General features: G+C 43.3%; 1 protein-coding gene across 9 annotated transcripts in view; it reads right to left on the bottom strand.

The window, feature by feature from the left end:
• Nucleotides 1-12,654, bottom strand: part of TANC2 (tetratricopeptide repeat, ankyrin repeat and coiled-coil containing 2) — a 610,881-nt gene that overhangs the window by 46,193 nt on the left and 552,034 nt on the right. For all 9 annotated transcript variants that reach the window (XM_054014274.1, XM_054014267.1, XM_054014275.1 and 6 more), the window contains one exon: nt 3,971-4,079. In XM_054014274.1, the coding sequence (XP_053870249.1) occupies nt 3,971-4,079 (109 nt within the window). The remainder of the gene's footprint in view (nt 1-3,970; nt 4,080-12,654) is intronic.

The raw sequence follows: 12,654 nt of genomic DNA, 5'->3' as shown, positions 1-12,654 counted from the left end.
TGTCTGATTCTTCCCTTTTCTTTTCCTGAGTTATAAAGTCAGGCTGTATTTGTCAGCAACAGCGAATCCTACTTTAATACAAGATTAAACTGCTGAAATAAGAGGAATGGGTTTAATCTCATTAATATGTTCATACACAGGAACAGGAGACTAGTAAAGACTGACTTTGTGCAGGTTTCCAATGCCAATGAACTACAATTCTGGTGTAGGGACCCCTGCGCTATCTCAGTTCTAAATCCTTCCAAAGCAGCTCTGTCAATGTACCTGAGATCTCACCTACTATAACCCTCCCTGTTTCAGTCCAGGATCCTCCCGGTACTTTGTCAAAGCATCTCAGTCCTAACCTCTTACATCCCCAGGCTATTTAAAAACCTTTGTCCGAATCATACTAGATTGGATGGTGATTTTGTGATGCAGAAAAATATCTGCCAGGGACTAGATGTACACCAAATTAATTTTTGTTTGTGACCCATGAAAAGATTAGAACTGAAATGCAGTAGTGAAGGACCTCTGCTTTAAGACAATTTGCCAGCTAAATTCAATGTAATGATCTTTTGCAATACTGTTTCAAGGAATATTAGACAACTTTTCATTCCATTAGCCTCTTTTCATTGCCTGTAATTGTAATCAGTCTCTAATCGAGGGACAAGGGAAGTTCATTTCTGGATCACTAACATTTTAGGCAGGACAGTTATGACTGAAATGAAGGACTTCTCATTGCTTGATGTTTAAAACAATGTTACCTTGAAGTTTAGATTTGCTGGTGTAATTTTTGTAAGTTTCTCTTGATGCCCTTTCATTGCATGGCATGGTTTCCAAGCTGGCTCCCATCTGTTAAGATCCCTTCTTAATCTTTTAAATCAGTTACCGAAGACATTTATACTTTGTTATTTTTTAAAAAACGACATGAGGAAAAAACGACATGCTCAGAAAAGTGAGGGGGCTAAAAGGCACTTGCTTGAGCCATAGTGCAAACAGGCAGTGTGCAAGTTTCCCTACGCAGATCTGTCAAAACACCTCTTTGTGATTGTTATTCAGTGATTTTGCATATCACTGATTTATCACACATTGAAATTCCAGACCTGGGTCTGTCCTGAACAGAGACTCGAATGATATGATCCTTTTGGGATCTGACAGGAATTAGTATTAGGACAAACCCAGTTTTAAAATTTTATTTTATTAGCCAAAATATCATCTGTGTATATCCCACAACTCCACCTAGTCTTACCAAATGTTTTGCACATGGGTGGCGCGTAATGGAGGGTAAGTCTCCCCAAACCTCATGCCACCGGGGGGGGGGAGGGGAGAGAGTTGGAGGGAGGAAGAGGGGGGCAGTGGCAGATTACCACAAGAGCCCATGGGGCCCTGGCCAATTTGGGGCCCCTGGAAAAACCTCTCCCAGCCATGTCCCCGGGGCTGCTTTTCTGGTCTCAGGGCCACAGCGGGAAAGGAGGAGAACGGAGTGAGCAGGGGACGGGACCTCGGGGGAAGCGATAGAGTGGGAGCAGAGCTATGGGGAAGGGGCAGAATGTAGGAGGGGCCATGGGGAAGGCATGGGACCATGAGCACGGCCAGGGGTGGAACAGGGGATGGGCTCTGTGCTCAGAGCTCTGGCAAGGGTCAAGAATCCCGCCGTGGTCGGGCCAAGCTCTCAGCCCCCCACCCCGCCCTGGCTGGGGCCATGGGGGAGGCTGAGAGAAGCGAGAGGGGGGTGTGGACTCAACCAGAAGAGGCCGGGCTCCAGCTGGAAGAGGCGGGGCAGGAAGCTTCACCCGCCGCCCATGGTTTAGCTTCTGATTCTCCTTTCACAGCAGTGTAAAAGGTAACTCCAATGGGGTTATGCTGTTGTAAACCAGTGTACATTTAGAATCAGGACCTTTGTGTTTAGATAAGGCTGCTCTTCCAACACAATACCGCAGAAAAAATTTAAGCTGACTTTATGACCTGACATGCATCTCACTTGGCAGAAGGCTCACATCACAGCTACAAGACACTGATTTTACTAGACGACCAGGCAGAATGAGATGCTGTGAAGGAGAAATCACTTCCTCATAAACAGAAAGTATCTGCAATAACAGGAATGGGAATACGGACACAAGATACTTCTAGTTCTCCTTGAAATGTTCCAGTTTGAAAGTGTCTCTTCCAAGAAACAGCTATGGTTCAATTTGGTACAAAATACAAGCAGATCCTCTTAAACAAACAACTACTGTAAATAAAGGAATAAAAATAAATCTGTTTAATAAACACCAAAGGCTAATCTTTACAGTGCTTTTCCCATGTAAAACCATCTAACCCAAACCCCTTTCAAAACTCTGTAGGACTTCTGTACAACCTGATGTTACACTTATCTGTCACCGAGGCAAATTATTCTTACTAAAATCATACACAAAGGATTTTGCCAAGTAGTTAGAAACAGAAAACTACACTGACATCTTTCGTATGTTAACAGACACTTTCCAGGATGGTAAATATTTTTCAATTCAAGTTGGAATCTATTGCCAACTCATTCACTTAATGAAACGTGAGGTTTATTTAGATTTTGAAATCCTGCCATTTTCTCCATTATAAAGTGTACAATGATAAAGATGAGGATCCAAATTCGGCTTTGGCACTGATGTTAATAGGAACTGACCCCATTAATGTCAGGGCTGAATCTGGAGCTACCTTTGTATGTTAAAATCTGAAAATAATATGCTGATTGGGATTCCTCGCTTTATCTCAAACTTACCCATAATCGCCCGAAATGCTGCAGACCTGCCATTACACATGATCATTAATATAGCCGCTGCAATTAAATAAAGAGATCTAGCAGAATGTTAATAAGGCCTGGTGAAATACCGAAACTATCCTGTTGCTCTAAAAAATATTGGCAAAGTGGGTGCTGAAGTTTAAGCACCTGAATAAGTGCCCTGATTTTCTGAAGTGCCGAGTACCAACAGCTCCCATTAATTTTAAGAAATGATTTATTCTCTCTGTAGCAGTTACAGTGACCTAACCAATTCCTATGCTGATCGGTGAACATTCTTTGGGCCTGAAGATATGACCCCAGTTGTGGGTCAAACTTGATCTTAACTAGTGACCCTTGGGTCACTCTTTGTCTGGAGGGTAAAAATGGACCATTAAGGAGCAGTAACCAGACATTTTTTAATAAGCTCAGCTCTGCAGAAACATGCACTCACTGGTAGATCATAAACAAACTATACTTGACTCATACATTGGGATGTACAGATTAAGAACAAAACATTTTACAAAGGAGGGAACTCATCCTCAGATTACACACAAGGAGACTGAATCAGACAGAAGAAGAAATTTGACCAAGGGTAGTGGCAGAGGCAGGAATAAAATCCAGGTCTCTTGACACCCTGTCTAGTGCCCTCTCCACTTATGGTTCTGTCACTTTTAACATTAAGAAAGTTTCAGAAGAGCTGTGGGGGCACAAAATGAAAACCTGGGTAACAAGGAAGGCATCGCATACTGTGAACAGAATTCCAACCTTTGTCTCTGGCAAAATCTTAAGGCCAGTCAAAATTGTTATGCCATTTATTTGTAAGTCGGGTGCAGAAGTACTCGGCAAGGAGCATTTTAATCTGCTGTTCAGTGTGCGGTAGTTTTAATTTTAATTCCCCCACCCCCATAGAATCAAGGCAGATTTTCCCAACTTTCTGGCCCTTTAAAATTCCTCATGTCCTCACCAGTGCTCAAAAGCTAACTTTCTTCATGTGTTTTGGAAGCCTGAAGCAATAACACTTCTTACAGCCACACTGCAACAAGAACAGACCTTATATAGTGGGTACTGCAGCGTGGTTGTAGCCGTGTTGGTCCCAGGAAAGCTTGTCTCTCTCACTAACAGACGTTGGGCCAATAAAAGACACCACCTCACCCACCGTGTCTCTCTGATAGCGGGTATTGACAGACTGTGTGTGTCAGGGAAGAGGATGGTGTGAGCCTTTCCTTGAATTCTTGTTACCTTAAAAATGTGTGCTTTGAGAATGTGATGTCCCAGCTCAATAGTCTGTTGTCGGTTTAGCTTCCCATCCTGACGAGAAAACCAGAAGGCAAGCAGCGTGTGGCCACTCCTGGGAACAAGAACAAAACAAAAGTTAGTATTCGAAGAATCCCATTTCGTTTTTAAATCCCAGGGGTCTTCCTTGGGGTTGGCGTCATTCAGTATCACCCATCTTATGTGCTGCCTTACAAGGAAGATCTAGGCTATCAGTCTCACTCAAACTACTTCCCCAGCGAATGACTTCTCAGATCCACATGCCTGTAGGGTGCAAGCTGAAGAATATGCACTTAACTGGCTGTAAATTCTGCCCAAACAACTGCTGAAACAGAGCCTGGACGTTTGGTTGAGTCCCTCCAATGAGGATGTATCTCTGCATACTTCTCAATGGTACCCCACTATAATGGACCTCACTTATTTTAGACCCAATTGCTTGATGATTTCTTACTTTAATTCCTTGACATAAGAATTGTTGGGTCATGAAGTTGAGGCTAGAAAAACGTTTCTGTTAAAGAAGAGAGGCATGGATCTCATTTCAAGTTTTCTCTGCAGATACAGCATCTGCTGTTCTCTCTCTCCTTTTAGGTCTCTGTCAACTCATTTTAAATTGTGGGGATGGTTAGAAAAGTGACTACACATAAATTGTACCTTCTCAGGGCTTGTCTACATGGAGAAATCAACCAGAATTGCTATTCACACCCTACCTAAAATAACTTTCAAGTGTAGACAAGCCCTTATTCTTCAGATCTGCTATGTGTTTTCTGAGTCATATTTGCTGGCTTCATGGACAAAGTAATATTTTACATCACCACTTTTTTACTCCTGTTAGCCTTGCAGAGCCAACCCAGCTTGGGAGAATGAACTGGACTAATTCTGATTTGTATACCAAGGCATAAAATAATCGCAGGACTTTTATTACTGGTGAGTGTGTAGGACTTAAGAACTATGTTTGATTTACAGATTCTGGGGGAATTACCAGGATTGGAGGTTAGAAAATACAGTTTTACTTGTAATGTGAACAGGTATGAACTATAATCAGTGAGATACAGCAATTATAGAACCTTATAGTGTTATTTAAAAATCACTTTACAGAGAAAAACTTTTTGAAAGTGAAACATTTTAATAAAATCCAGTTTCAGAAAGAAATTTTTAAGAATCAGCCAAATTCTTCATTCTGTTATATCTTCCTAACACTGTTGTAATTCCACTCTGATGTAAAACAATATTACAAGGGTTTTTAAACTTTCCTGTTGATATTTACAAAGATGGTTTCAGCAAGGGAGAAGCTAATTAACTGACAGGAAAGTGAAAGTGGACTATATATATGGAGTGCTGTCAAGCACAAAGTAAACTGGAAAAAAAGAGAGGAAAATGTATTTCATTAACTTCTTTCAGTTCTAGTGATCTTAGGTGTAATTTGTAACCTTAACACACACATTTCCAGATGAAAATTTTGGTATTTCAAATTGACAATGACCCTTTGAAGATTAAGGACCTGACTCTCTTCTGCTTTGAGCTCTCTCTAGTCATTTAACACCAGTGCAAAGCAGGTATAAAACATAACCAGATCAGAATGACAGAATTCTACATCCACTTTGCACTGGTGAAAGTGACAGCACAAGATGTAAAGCAAAGAAAGATCAGAGAACGTTCCATACTTGGACTTGTGTGGCCTGCGAACAGTGTCTCCTGGTAAAAGAATTTCTTGTTTTTGTTAGAAGTGCTTCTCCTGACAGCAACACCCCTTTCTCACTCTACCCTTAAATATACTGTATTTTTAAAAGGAAAAAACAAAACAACAAACAGATTCACGTGAAGGAACACTCTGAGAAGCAGAGTGCCCGGATACAGTAACCTCCCAGGCTTTTTGAGCGCTATCATGGCAATCTTCTACATCGTTCAGATGTATCAGAAAAATAAATAAACACTGTTAGAACTGTCGTCTTTGTTGTACTCCACAGTGAAAAACACATGTGAGAAGAGAGAGAATTGTCTGTAACTTCCCCTTGACACTACAGATAAGGAACAAAGGCACGTGTATTGCATTATTTCGCTTTTCTAAGACCTTGGAAGCCTCAGGGACTTTTTAAACCCATTTGTTTTCTGGAACCAATGTAGCTGTACATTTAAAAAAACAACAATCTCCCCTCCCCCAAGCTAACATGACGTGACTTGTAGCTTTAATAGGGTTTTTAAGGACAGGGCATACTACTATCCCATTAGTACCTTATCAAATGGAAAAACTAATATGCCAGTGCTTAGAATGATCTAAATGCAACTGAGTAATCTAGACTAGAGGATCAATGTTTCCACAGCACTAGGGCTTATCAGCATGTCTAAATCCAAAGAACGATAATCCTTCGAGACAGGACTTTCTAAAAGGGAAACCACGACCTGTCGTTTTGTTTAAGCGGAGCACGAAAGTGAAGGATTTGTAAACCAGGGCCAGGTGTGCAGCAAGCTTCTGACACACAGAACCTTAATTCTGACAGGTAATACAGAGACTGATGATTATTTGCCAGATTGTCGGATGGTTTTAAAATATGGAGACATGGCCATTAGCAGAGGGATGCAGGAACAATTTTTATGTGGGGGGGATGAGAGCCATTGAACCAAACGTAAAGCCTGTATATGACGGAAACTGCTTCAAGCCAGGGGGTGCGGCAGCCCCCACCACCAGCGCCAGCACCAATGCATTAGCAGAAAAGGATGAACAACAAAACACATTTTCAACCGTTTTCCTTAAAAGGCAGGACTTGAACCTTTTCTTCATGGGTCAAAGGCCAGAGCCTTAAACGTACACATAATTCTATTGTACCTCCCCCCAAAATGCAATGAATGTAAAGATACAATATCAACTTAAATATCACTCTGAAATTTTTGTACTACTATTGTTACAAGTAACGCTTAAGATGACTAGAACTGAAAAGGAAATATATTTATTTCTGTTTATTCAGTTTATGTATTTTGTTTATTTGGCAGCATTTTGTGTATAGTCAGTTTCACTGCTGTCCTCGTGCACCTGTGTAGTTTAATCAGTAACTTTCCTGTTTGTGTGAGTCTTTCACACAGCAGTGATGGACAGAAAATCATGTACAAATGGGATTGGGAACGTGACTGGAAAACCATGAAAAACGGAAGGGGGAGTTTGAAGTGGTTGTAGCACCTGAAGCCACTTTAGGATTCTTCTTTTTTTCTTTGAAATTGACTAGATTTTCAGTCAGTGGTGTCCCTTTAAAGAAAATAATCTCTCAAATGTAATATTCACAGTAGCGGCGGTCTTCTGAAATACACTGACCAAAACTGCAAAGGATGATCATTACCGATGATTAGCCTTCAGAAGTGCCCATAAAGAGACAGAGGAAAGAAAATGGATTAAAAGGAAACAGACACTGTGATGTACTGCTTGAATTTCGTAGGATGCAGCTGCAACTCAAGCAGTACAAGCAAAACTCATTACTACCGTTAGTTTAATACACCAAGTACATCTAATGGCTAACCTGATTACACCACTTATCTGTTGGGCAATGTCCCATACATTTACCTCAACCAAAAGGATGGTGGTTTGAGTCCACTCAGAGAACTCAGCTCTGGGCCTTCCTTGGGAGAGATGTCTGGTCTTATGCACTGGACTGGAAATCAGGAGCTCTTCAGAGCTCTGATTCTGTCTCCATACATGGGCCTGTCAGCCTCAATTTTCCCATCTGTGAAACAAAGCTAGTAACGCTCACACTTGCCTACTGCACAGAGGTGATTCAAGAATAGTCAGAAAATGTTTGGAAAGAGCTTTGAACACAAAGCTCTCTATATTAATGGTAAGTATTAATGGCATATCTAGGCACCTCTAATGTGCCTGGGTCCATGCACCAAAAGATAAGGTGCAATTCTTAACCCATGCAGCCCCAGGCTACTAGGTAGTTCCTAATTGCCTTCCAGCTGCGGCTGGTAGAATGTATGTGTATGTATAATACATCTGTGTGCATGGTTTGGGCTGTTGTTATGAATAAGGCATGCACGAACTATTTCAGAATAAAGGATAGGATTCACGAGCAAAATGTTACCTCTGCAATATTTCTTATACCTTAAAAGCAGTGGCTCTGGGCTTGCTGATAAATATCTGCAGTCACTTGTTCTGTCAATGATAATTGCACACTAAACCTGATTCTAACAGCAGTGTCTTTTTTAAAAACACAGCAGAGAATGACAGTAGTGATTTCTACATCAAGGAGCCCAGTGAAATGATTTGCTTTGAATTTCACCATAGCAGAGGTTTATCCTCAGTGGGTTTCTATTTTTAATGCAAGTTTTTTTGTGTGAAAAATTAATAGTGCTGCCAGCTCTGTTATCAAAGCTTTTGTTCATTCTCCTAGGTGGTATGTGTCACCACATGCGAACGCTGCGCAGTTCATCACAGAATATTCCCAGACCGACATATACATACTCTAGAGACAATGGTCTTGATCCTGCAAGTTCTGGCACAATGTGAGATATGCACAAGACTGTTGCTGTCAGGGCTAATACAAGGGAGGGTTACATGTGGACACTGGAAAAGTTGAGTATGAGGCACAGCCCTCCAGACTGAGCAGGGTAGCCCCTGTGTGCCTGCTCCACAACCAACCAGAATGCAGGGTATGAAAGGGCCGGAGTACAGGCAGAAAAAGGGACATTACTTCCCTTACTGTCACTGGATTTCTTTGAGACATGCAGTCCCTATCTATATTCCACTGCAGGTATGCATGGGCTCCAAGTGCCTGAGACCGGAGAATTCTTGCAATTGGTGTCTGTCAGTCTGTATCTGCGCCCTGCTCTCCTCATGCTCTGCTCTGAAGGTATATGCTTTGAGCAGGGGGTTGGATTAAATGACCTCCTGAGGTCTCTTCCAACCCTAATCTATGATTCTATAAGGGGTGGTGTGGACCGACTGCCTCTCCAGTTCCTTCTCTACTGTTAATCCAGACATGATCGGAGCAGAGGGGAAGGGGAAAGCGTAGCTGAATACAGACAGGAACCACACATCTCAAAGAACTCGAGCTACAATAAGGTAAGTAACTTCCTTTTCTTCGATTGCTGGTCCCTATGTGTATTCCACTGTGGGTGACTGACAAGAATACTGTGACAAGAGGAGGGTATGGCTGCTTGTAGAACCTCTATCCCAAAAGATGTGTCAGCAGAGGAGACTTGGACCAAGGTGTAATGTCTTGTGGATGTGTGGATGGAGCTCCACGTTGCTCCCTTGCAAATAAGAAGCAGGGATACCTTGTGCAGTGAGGTTACTGAGGCTTCTTGTGCTCTTGTAGAGCGATCCTGTACTCTGTGTGGAGGAGCAGATATGAAACAAAGTAGGATATAGCCAGAGATCCACTTGGAGAGTTTCTGGGAGGAAATAGCTTGTCCTCAGGCTCATTCCGCTATGGCAACAAACAATCTACCTGACTTTCTGATCTGTTTTGTTCTCTTCAGGTAAAATATCAACGCTTATCACATGTCACGGGCACACTGCTCATCACACGTCGTGGGCATGAAGCCTCCGCTCCTCGTTTGGAGCATGGAGCTTTGGGAAGAACGCAGGCAAGTGGATAATCTGATTTATGTGAAATTTTGAAACTACCTTAGGGGTGAATTTTGGGTGCAGTTGTAGAGAGACCTTCTCTTTATGGAATATTGTGTATGGTGGGTATGCCATTAGGGCCACAAGTTCACCTACCCTTCTGACCAAGGAAACGGCAACGAGGAAGACATCCTTCACGGACAGGTGAGACATCAAACATGTCGCTAGGAGTTGGAAGGGTGGCTTAGTGGGCGCTAAAAGAACTAAATCAAGGTCCCAGTGATGGGTTGGCATTGATACTTTTGGAAAGGTTCTGATTAAACCTGTCAGGAACCTAGTAGTTACTGGGTGAATAAAGACAGAGTAGCTGTCCTTTGGTGGGTGACATGTACTGACTGTTGCCAAGTGGACCTGCAGCAAGCTAAGGGAAAGACACATCATCTTTAGGGTAAGGAGGTTATTGAAGATACCAGGACTACTTGCTGTTTCTGGAGACATAGGACTGCCGGTCCCAGATAGAGAAATGCTTCTGTAACCCATGCTTGCTTAGTGTGGTGCTCTGTCCCCCCTCTAGTTGTACCTAGCCGATCCAGAGATTAATGAGTCTGCTACAGTCTTGGCTAAGAGTCAAGTGGTTTTTTGCTCATGCAGTAGAGGCTGACGCACTAAGCTTCAGAGGTCCCAGGTTCAATCTTGCCCACTGACGACCGGGGTCTGTTGGTGTTACACTTCCACTTGGCAAGATAATGTTATCTGGTGGAGTCCTTGCTGCTGTCATTAATAACGGCTTGCATGGCTCTGGGACAGGGATGTTCTAGATGTGATGACCATTCGAGCTGTGATATGAAGAGCATCCAGGTTGGGATGACTGAGCTTGCCGTTCTCTTGAGCCAATAGATCTGACAAGGTCTGAATGTTGATGGGCAGTGGGGTTGACATTCACAAAAGACTTGGGAACTGTCTGGGCCATTTGGGTGCAAAAATGATGGCTTGTGCTCTGTCTTGTCAAATTTTCCAAATCACTCCAGGATAGCTGTAGGATGGGAGGAAAGGCACAGTTCAAGTGGCCTATCCAAGGGAGTAGGACAGCATTGCTTCTGGAGTGCTGGCCTTGAGCTCCATTGGAGCAGTATGTCTTGCATTTCCTGCCAATGTACGCTATACTGTCCTTGCCAGTTTCACTATGGCTTCATTCACTGGGAGTGCCATCCAGCTTGATCCCTTGGGTTGTGGGCTGTTTAGAAGCTTATGTCGTGTGTCCTGGATCTCCACTAAGGAAATCCTGAGCTCTACTGCGGCTCTCCATAGCAACTTTTGGAATTGGTTGTGGTTGTCCAAAGGAGATGGCGAATCTGGAGCAACAGCCTCATCAGGAGAGGAGGAAAATATCCCTGTTGGTAACAATGGATCTGGCTTGTATTCCCCCTCTTCAAATCAGGAGGAAATTCTGATTGCTCTCTTGGAGGGGAGAGGTAATATGACTCCCTATTAAATTGTAAAGACCCTGAGTGTTATGTGTACAGGTCCTAAGGGCCCAACCAGTGCTGTCATCAGGGGTTAAAGGTGAGTTCCAGAGGTCCCCAAAGCATGGGGTACCACCTGTCCCAGGGCGGGTGTCAGGGTTTGGGTGGACAAGATTGGTTCCAGGCAGCTCGCAATGTCCGGTTTGGATTGATCTCCCTGAGTGGAGGTGATGACTGTTCCTCTGGTACTTCTGATTCCCCCAATGATGAGAAAGTCGAATCTGGGTCAGTCGATGGTGCTATCAGTTCTGCTAAAGAAAAATCAGTTAGTAGATGGGATGGAGGATGGACTTCTTTTCCCATACACTGTGTCTCCTGACAGGGTCAAAATATCCCCGGTGAGGATTGGTTCTGACAAAAGGGAAGATTGCAGATCCAGGAGATCAAAGATGTCCTCCACAGTTGTGTATATCTCCATTCTTCCCAGGGTGCATAGGGTCCTGTCTGCCTCTCCCGTCAGAGTTGATGTGGAAAGGCTCTTGGCTGGTGAATCCATCTGGGGTCCGTGGGGGTACAGCTGGTGAATGAAGCTCCCATTGGGTGCTCTTCATTGGTACCGATGGTTCTCGGTCCCTTGACCTGGATGGTGCCGCAGACAGCGTTGCTGCTGGTGCAGAGTCTGGTATTGGCAGAGCCTTGCTCCTGTGTACGTTCTTTATCATGGTCCTGGGGCTTAGGACGTGCCTAAATGGGCAGGAAGATTTGTCTGCTTGGAAGATGGAGTTGGGGAGGAATCTGTCCTCTTTGGAGTGGACTTAGATAGGGATCTGCTCTTCAGGCCATTAAGGTTCTTAACTACATGCCAGAAGGCAGGAGTGACTTGGTGGTTGTGTAGCAACATTCTCATTCATTCAGGATTGGGTTTCTCCGGGCTCCCCATCCTGATTATAATTTTTTACTTTGTACAACACTCCACACCTGCTTTGGACAGGATCAAACTCTGTATGTGTGAAAAGTGCAAGACTGGTTTTCTGCAGAGAGCACCTAACTCTCTCAGGACAGCGTGGCTCAATGTCTGATTGGGGGAGAGTAAACATAGTGCTCCCAGGGTTGTGGGGGACGGGACGTGGCAAAGGAGAAAGAAAAGTAGATCAGAGACAGATAAAACAGATACTGGCAAGTGCAGGGCTGAATCATCTGGTCCAAAGAAAGGAAACAAAATTAAAACAAACGGTTGGAATAAGTCTTCCTAATCACTCTGCTTATGATCCCCTTGATGGCGCTCTATGGATGCTCTGACGGTCCACTTCAATCACGATGAAAACTCATGATCTTGTACTCCGGGTAACGTGTGGTGTATTGTGCCCAATGTACTTGGGATATTATTGCTATAGAAACACATTTGAATCCCCATTTATATCTGTCTTTCTGATATGTCTCCTTTGAATTCTTGATATTCTATCAATGCTGCATAAGGTATAAGGTACGGCAGGACTTCTGTATGGCAACGCTACTACAAACTAATCACATTTCATCCTTTTGTTTCACGTCTCAGCTTCTATTTTCAGCAGTAGGTTAAGCTGGTCCTGAAGAGTTCACACACATTGGAATTTTGGCATGCCTTAGAATTCTTGAAT

This window comes from Malaclemys terrapin, chromosome 25 (genome assembly GCF_027887155.1).
Source record: "Malaclemys terrapin pileata isolate rMalTer1 chromosome 25, rMalTer1.hap1, whole genome shotgun sequence".
In the NCBI taxonomy this organism is placed as follows: Eukaryota; Metazoa; Chordata; order Testudines; family Emydidae; genus Malaclemys; species Malaclemys terrapin.
Note: the sequence above shows the minus strand (reverse complement) of the source record. Positions and strands in the feature narration are given on the sequence as shown.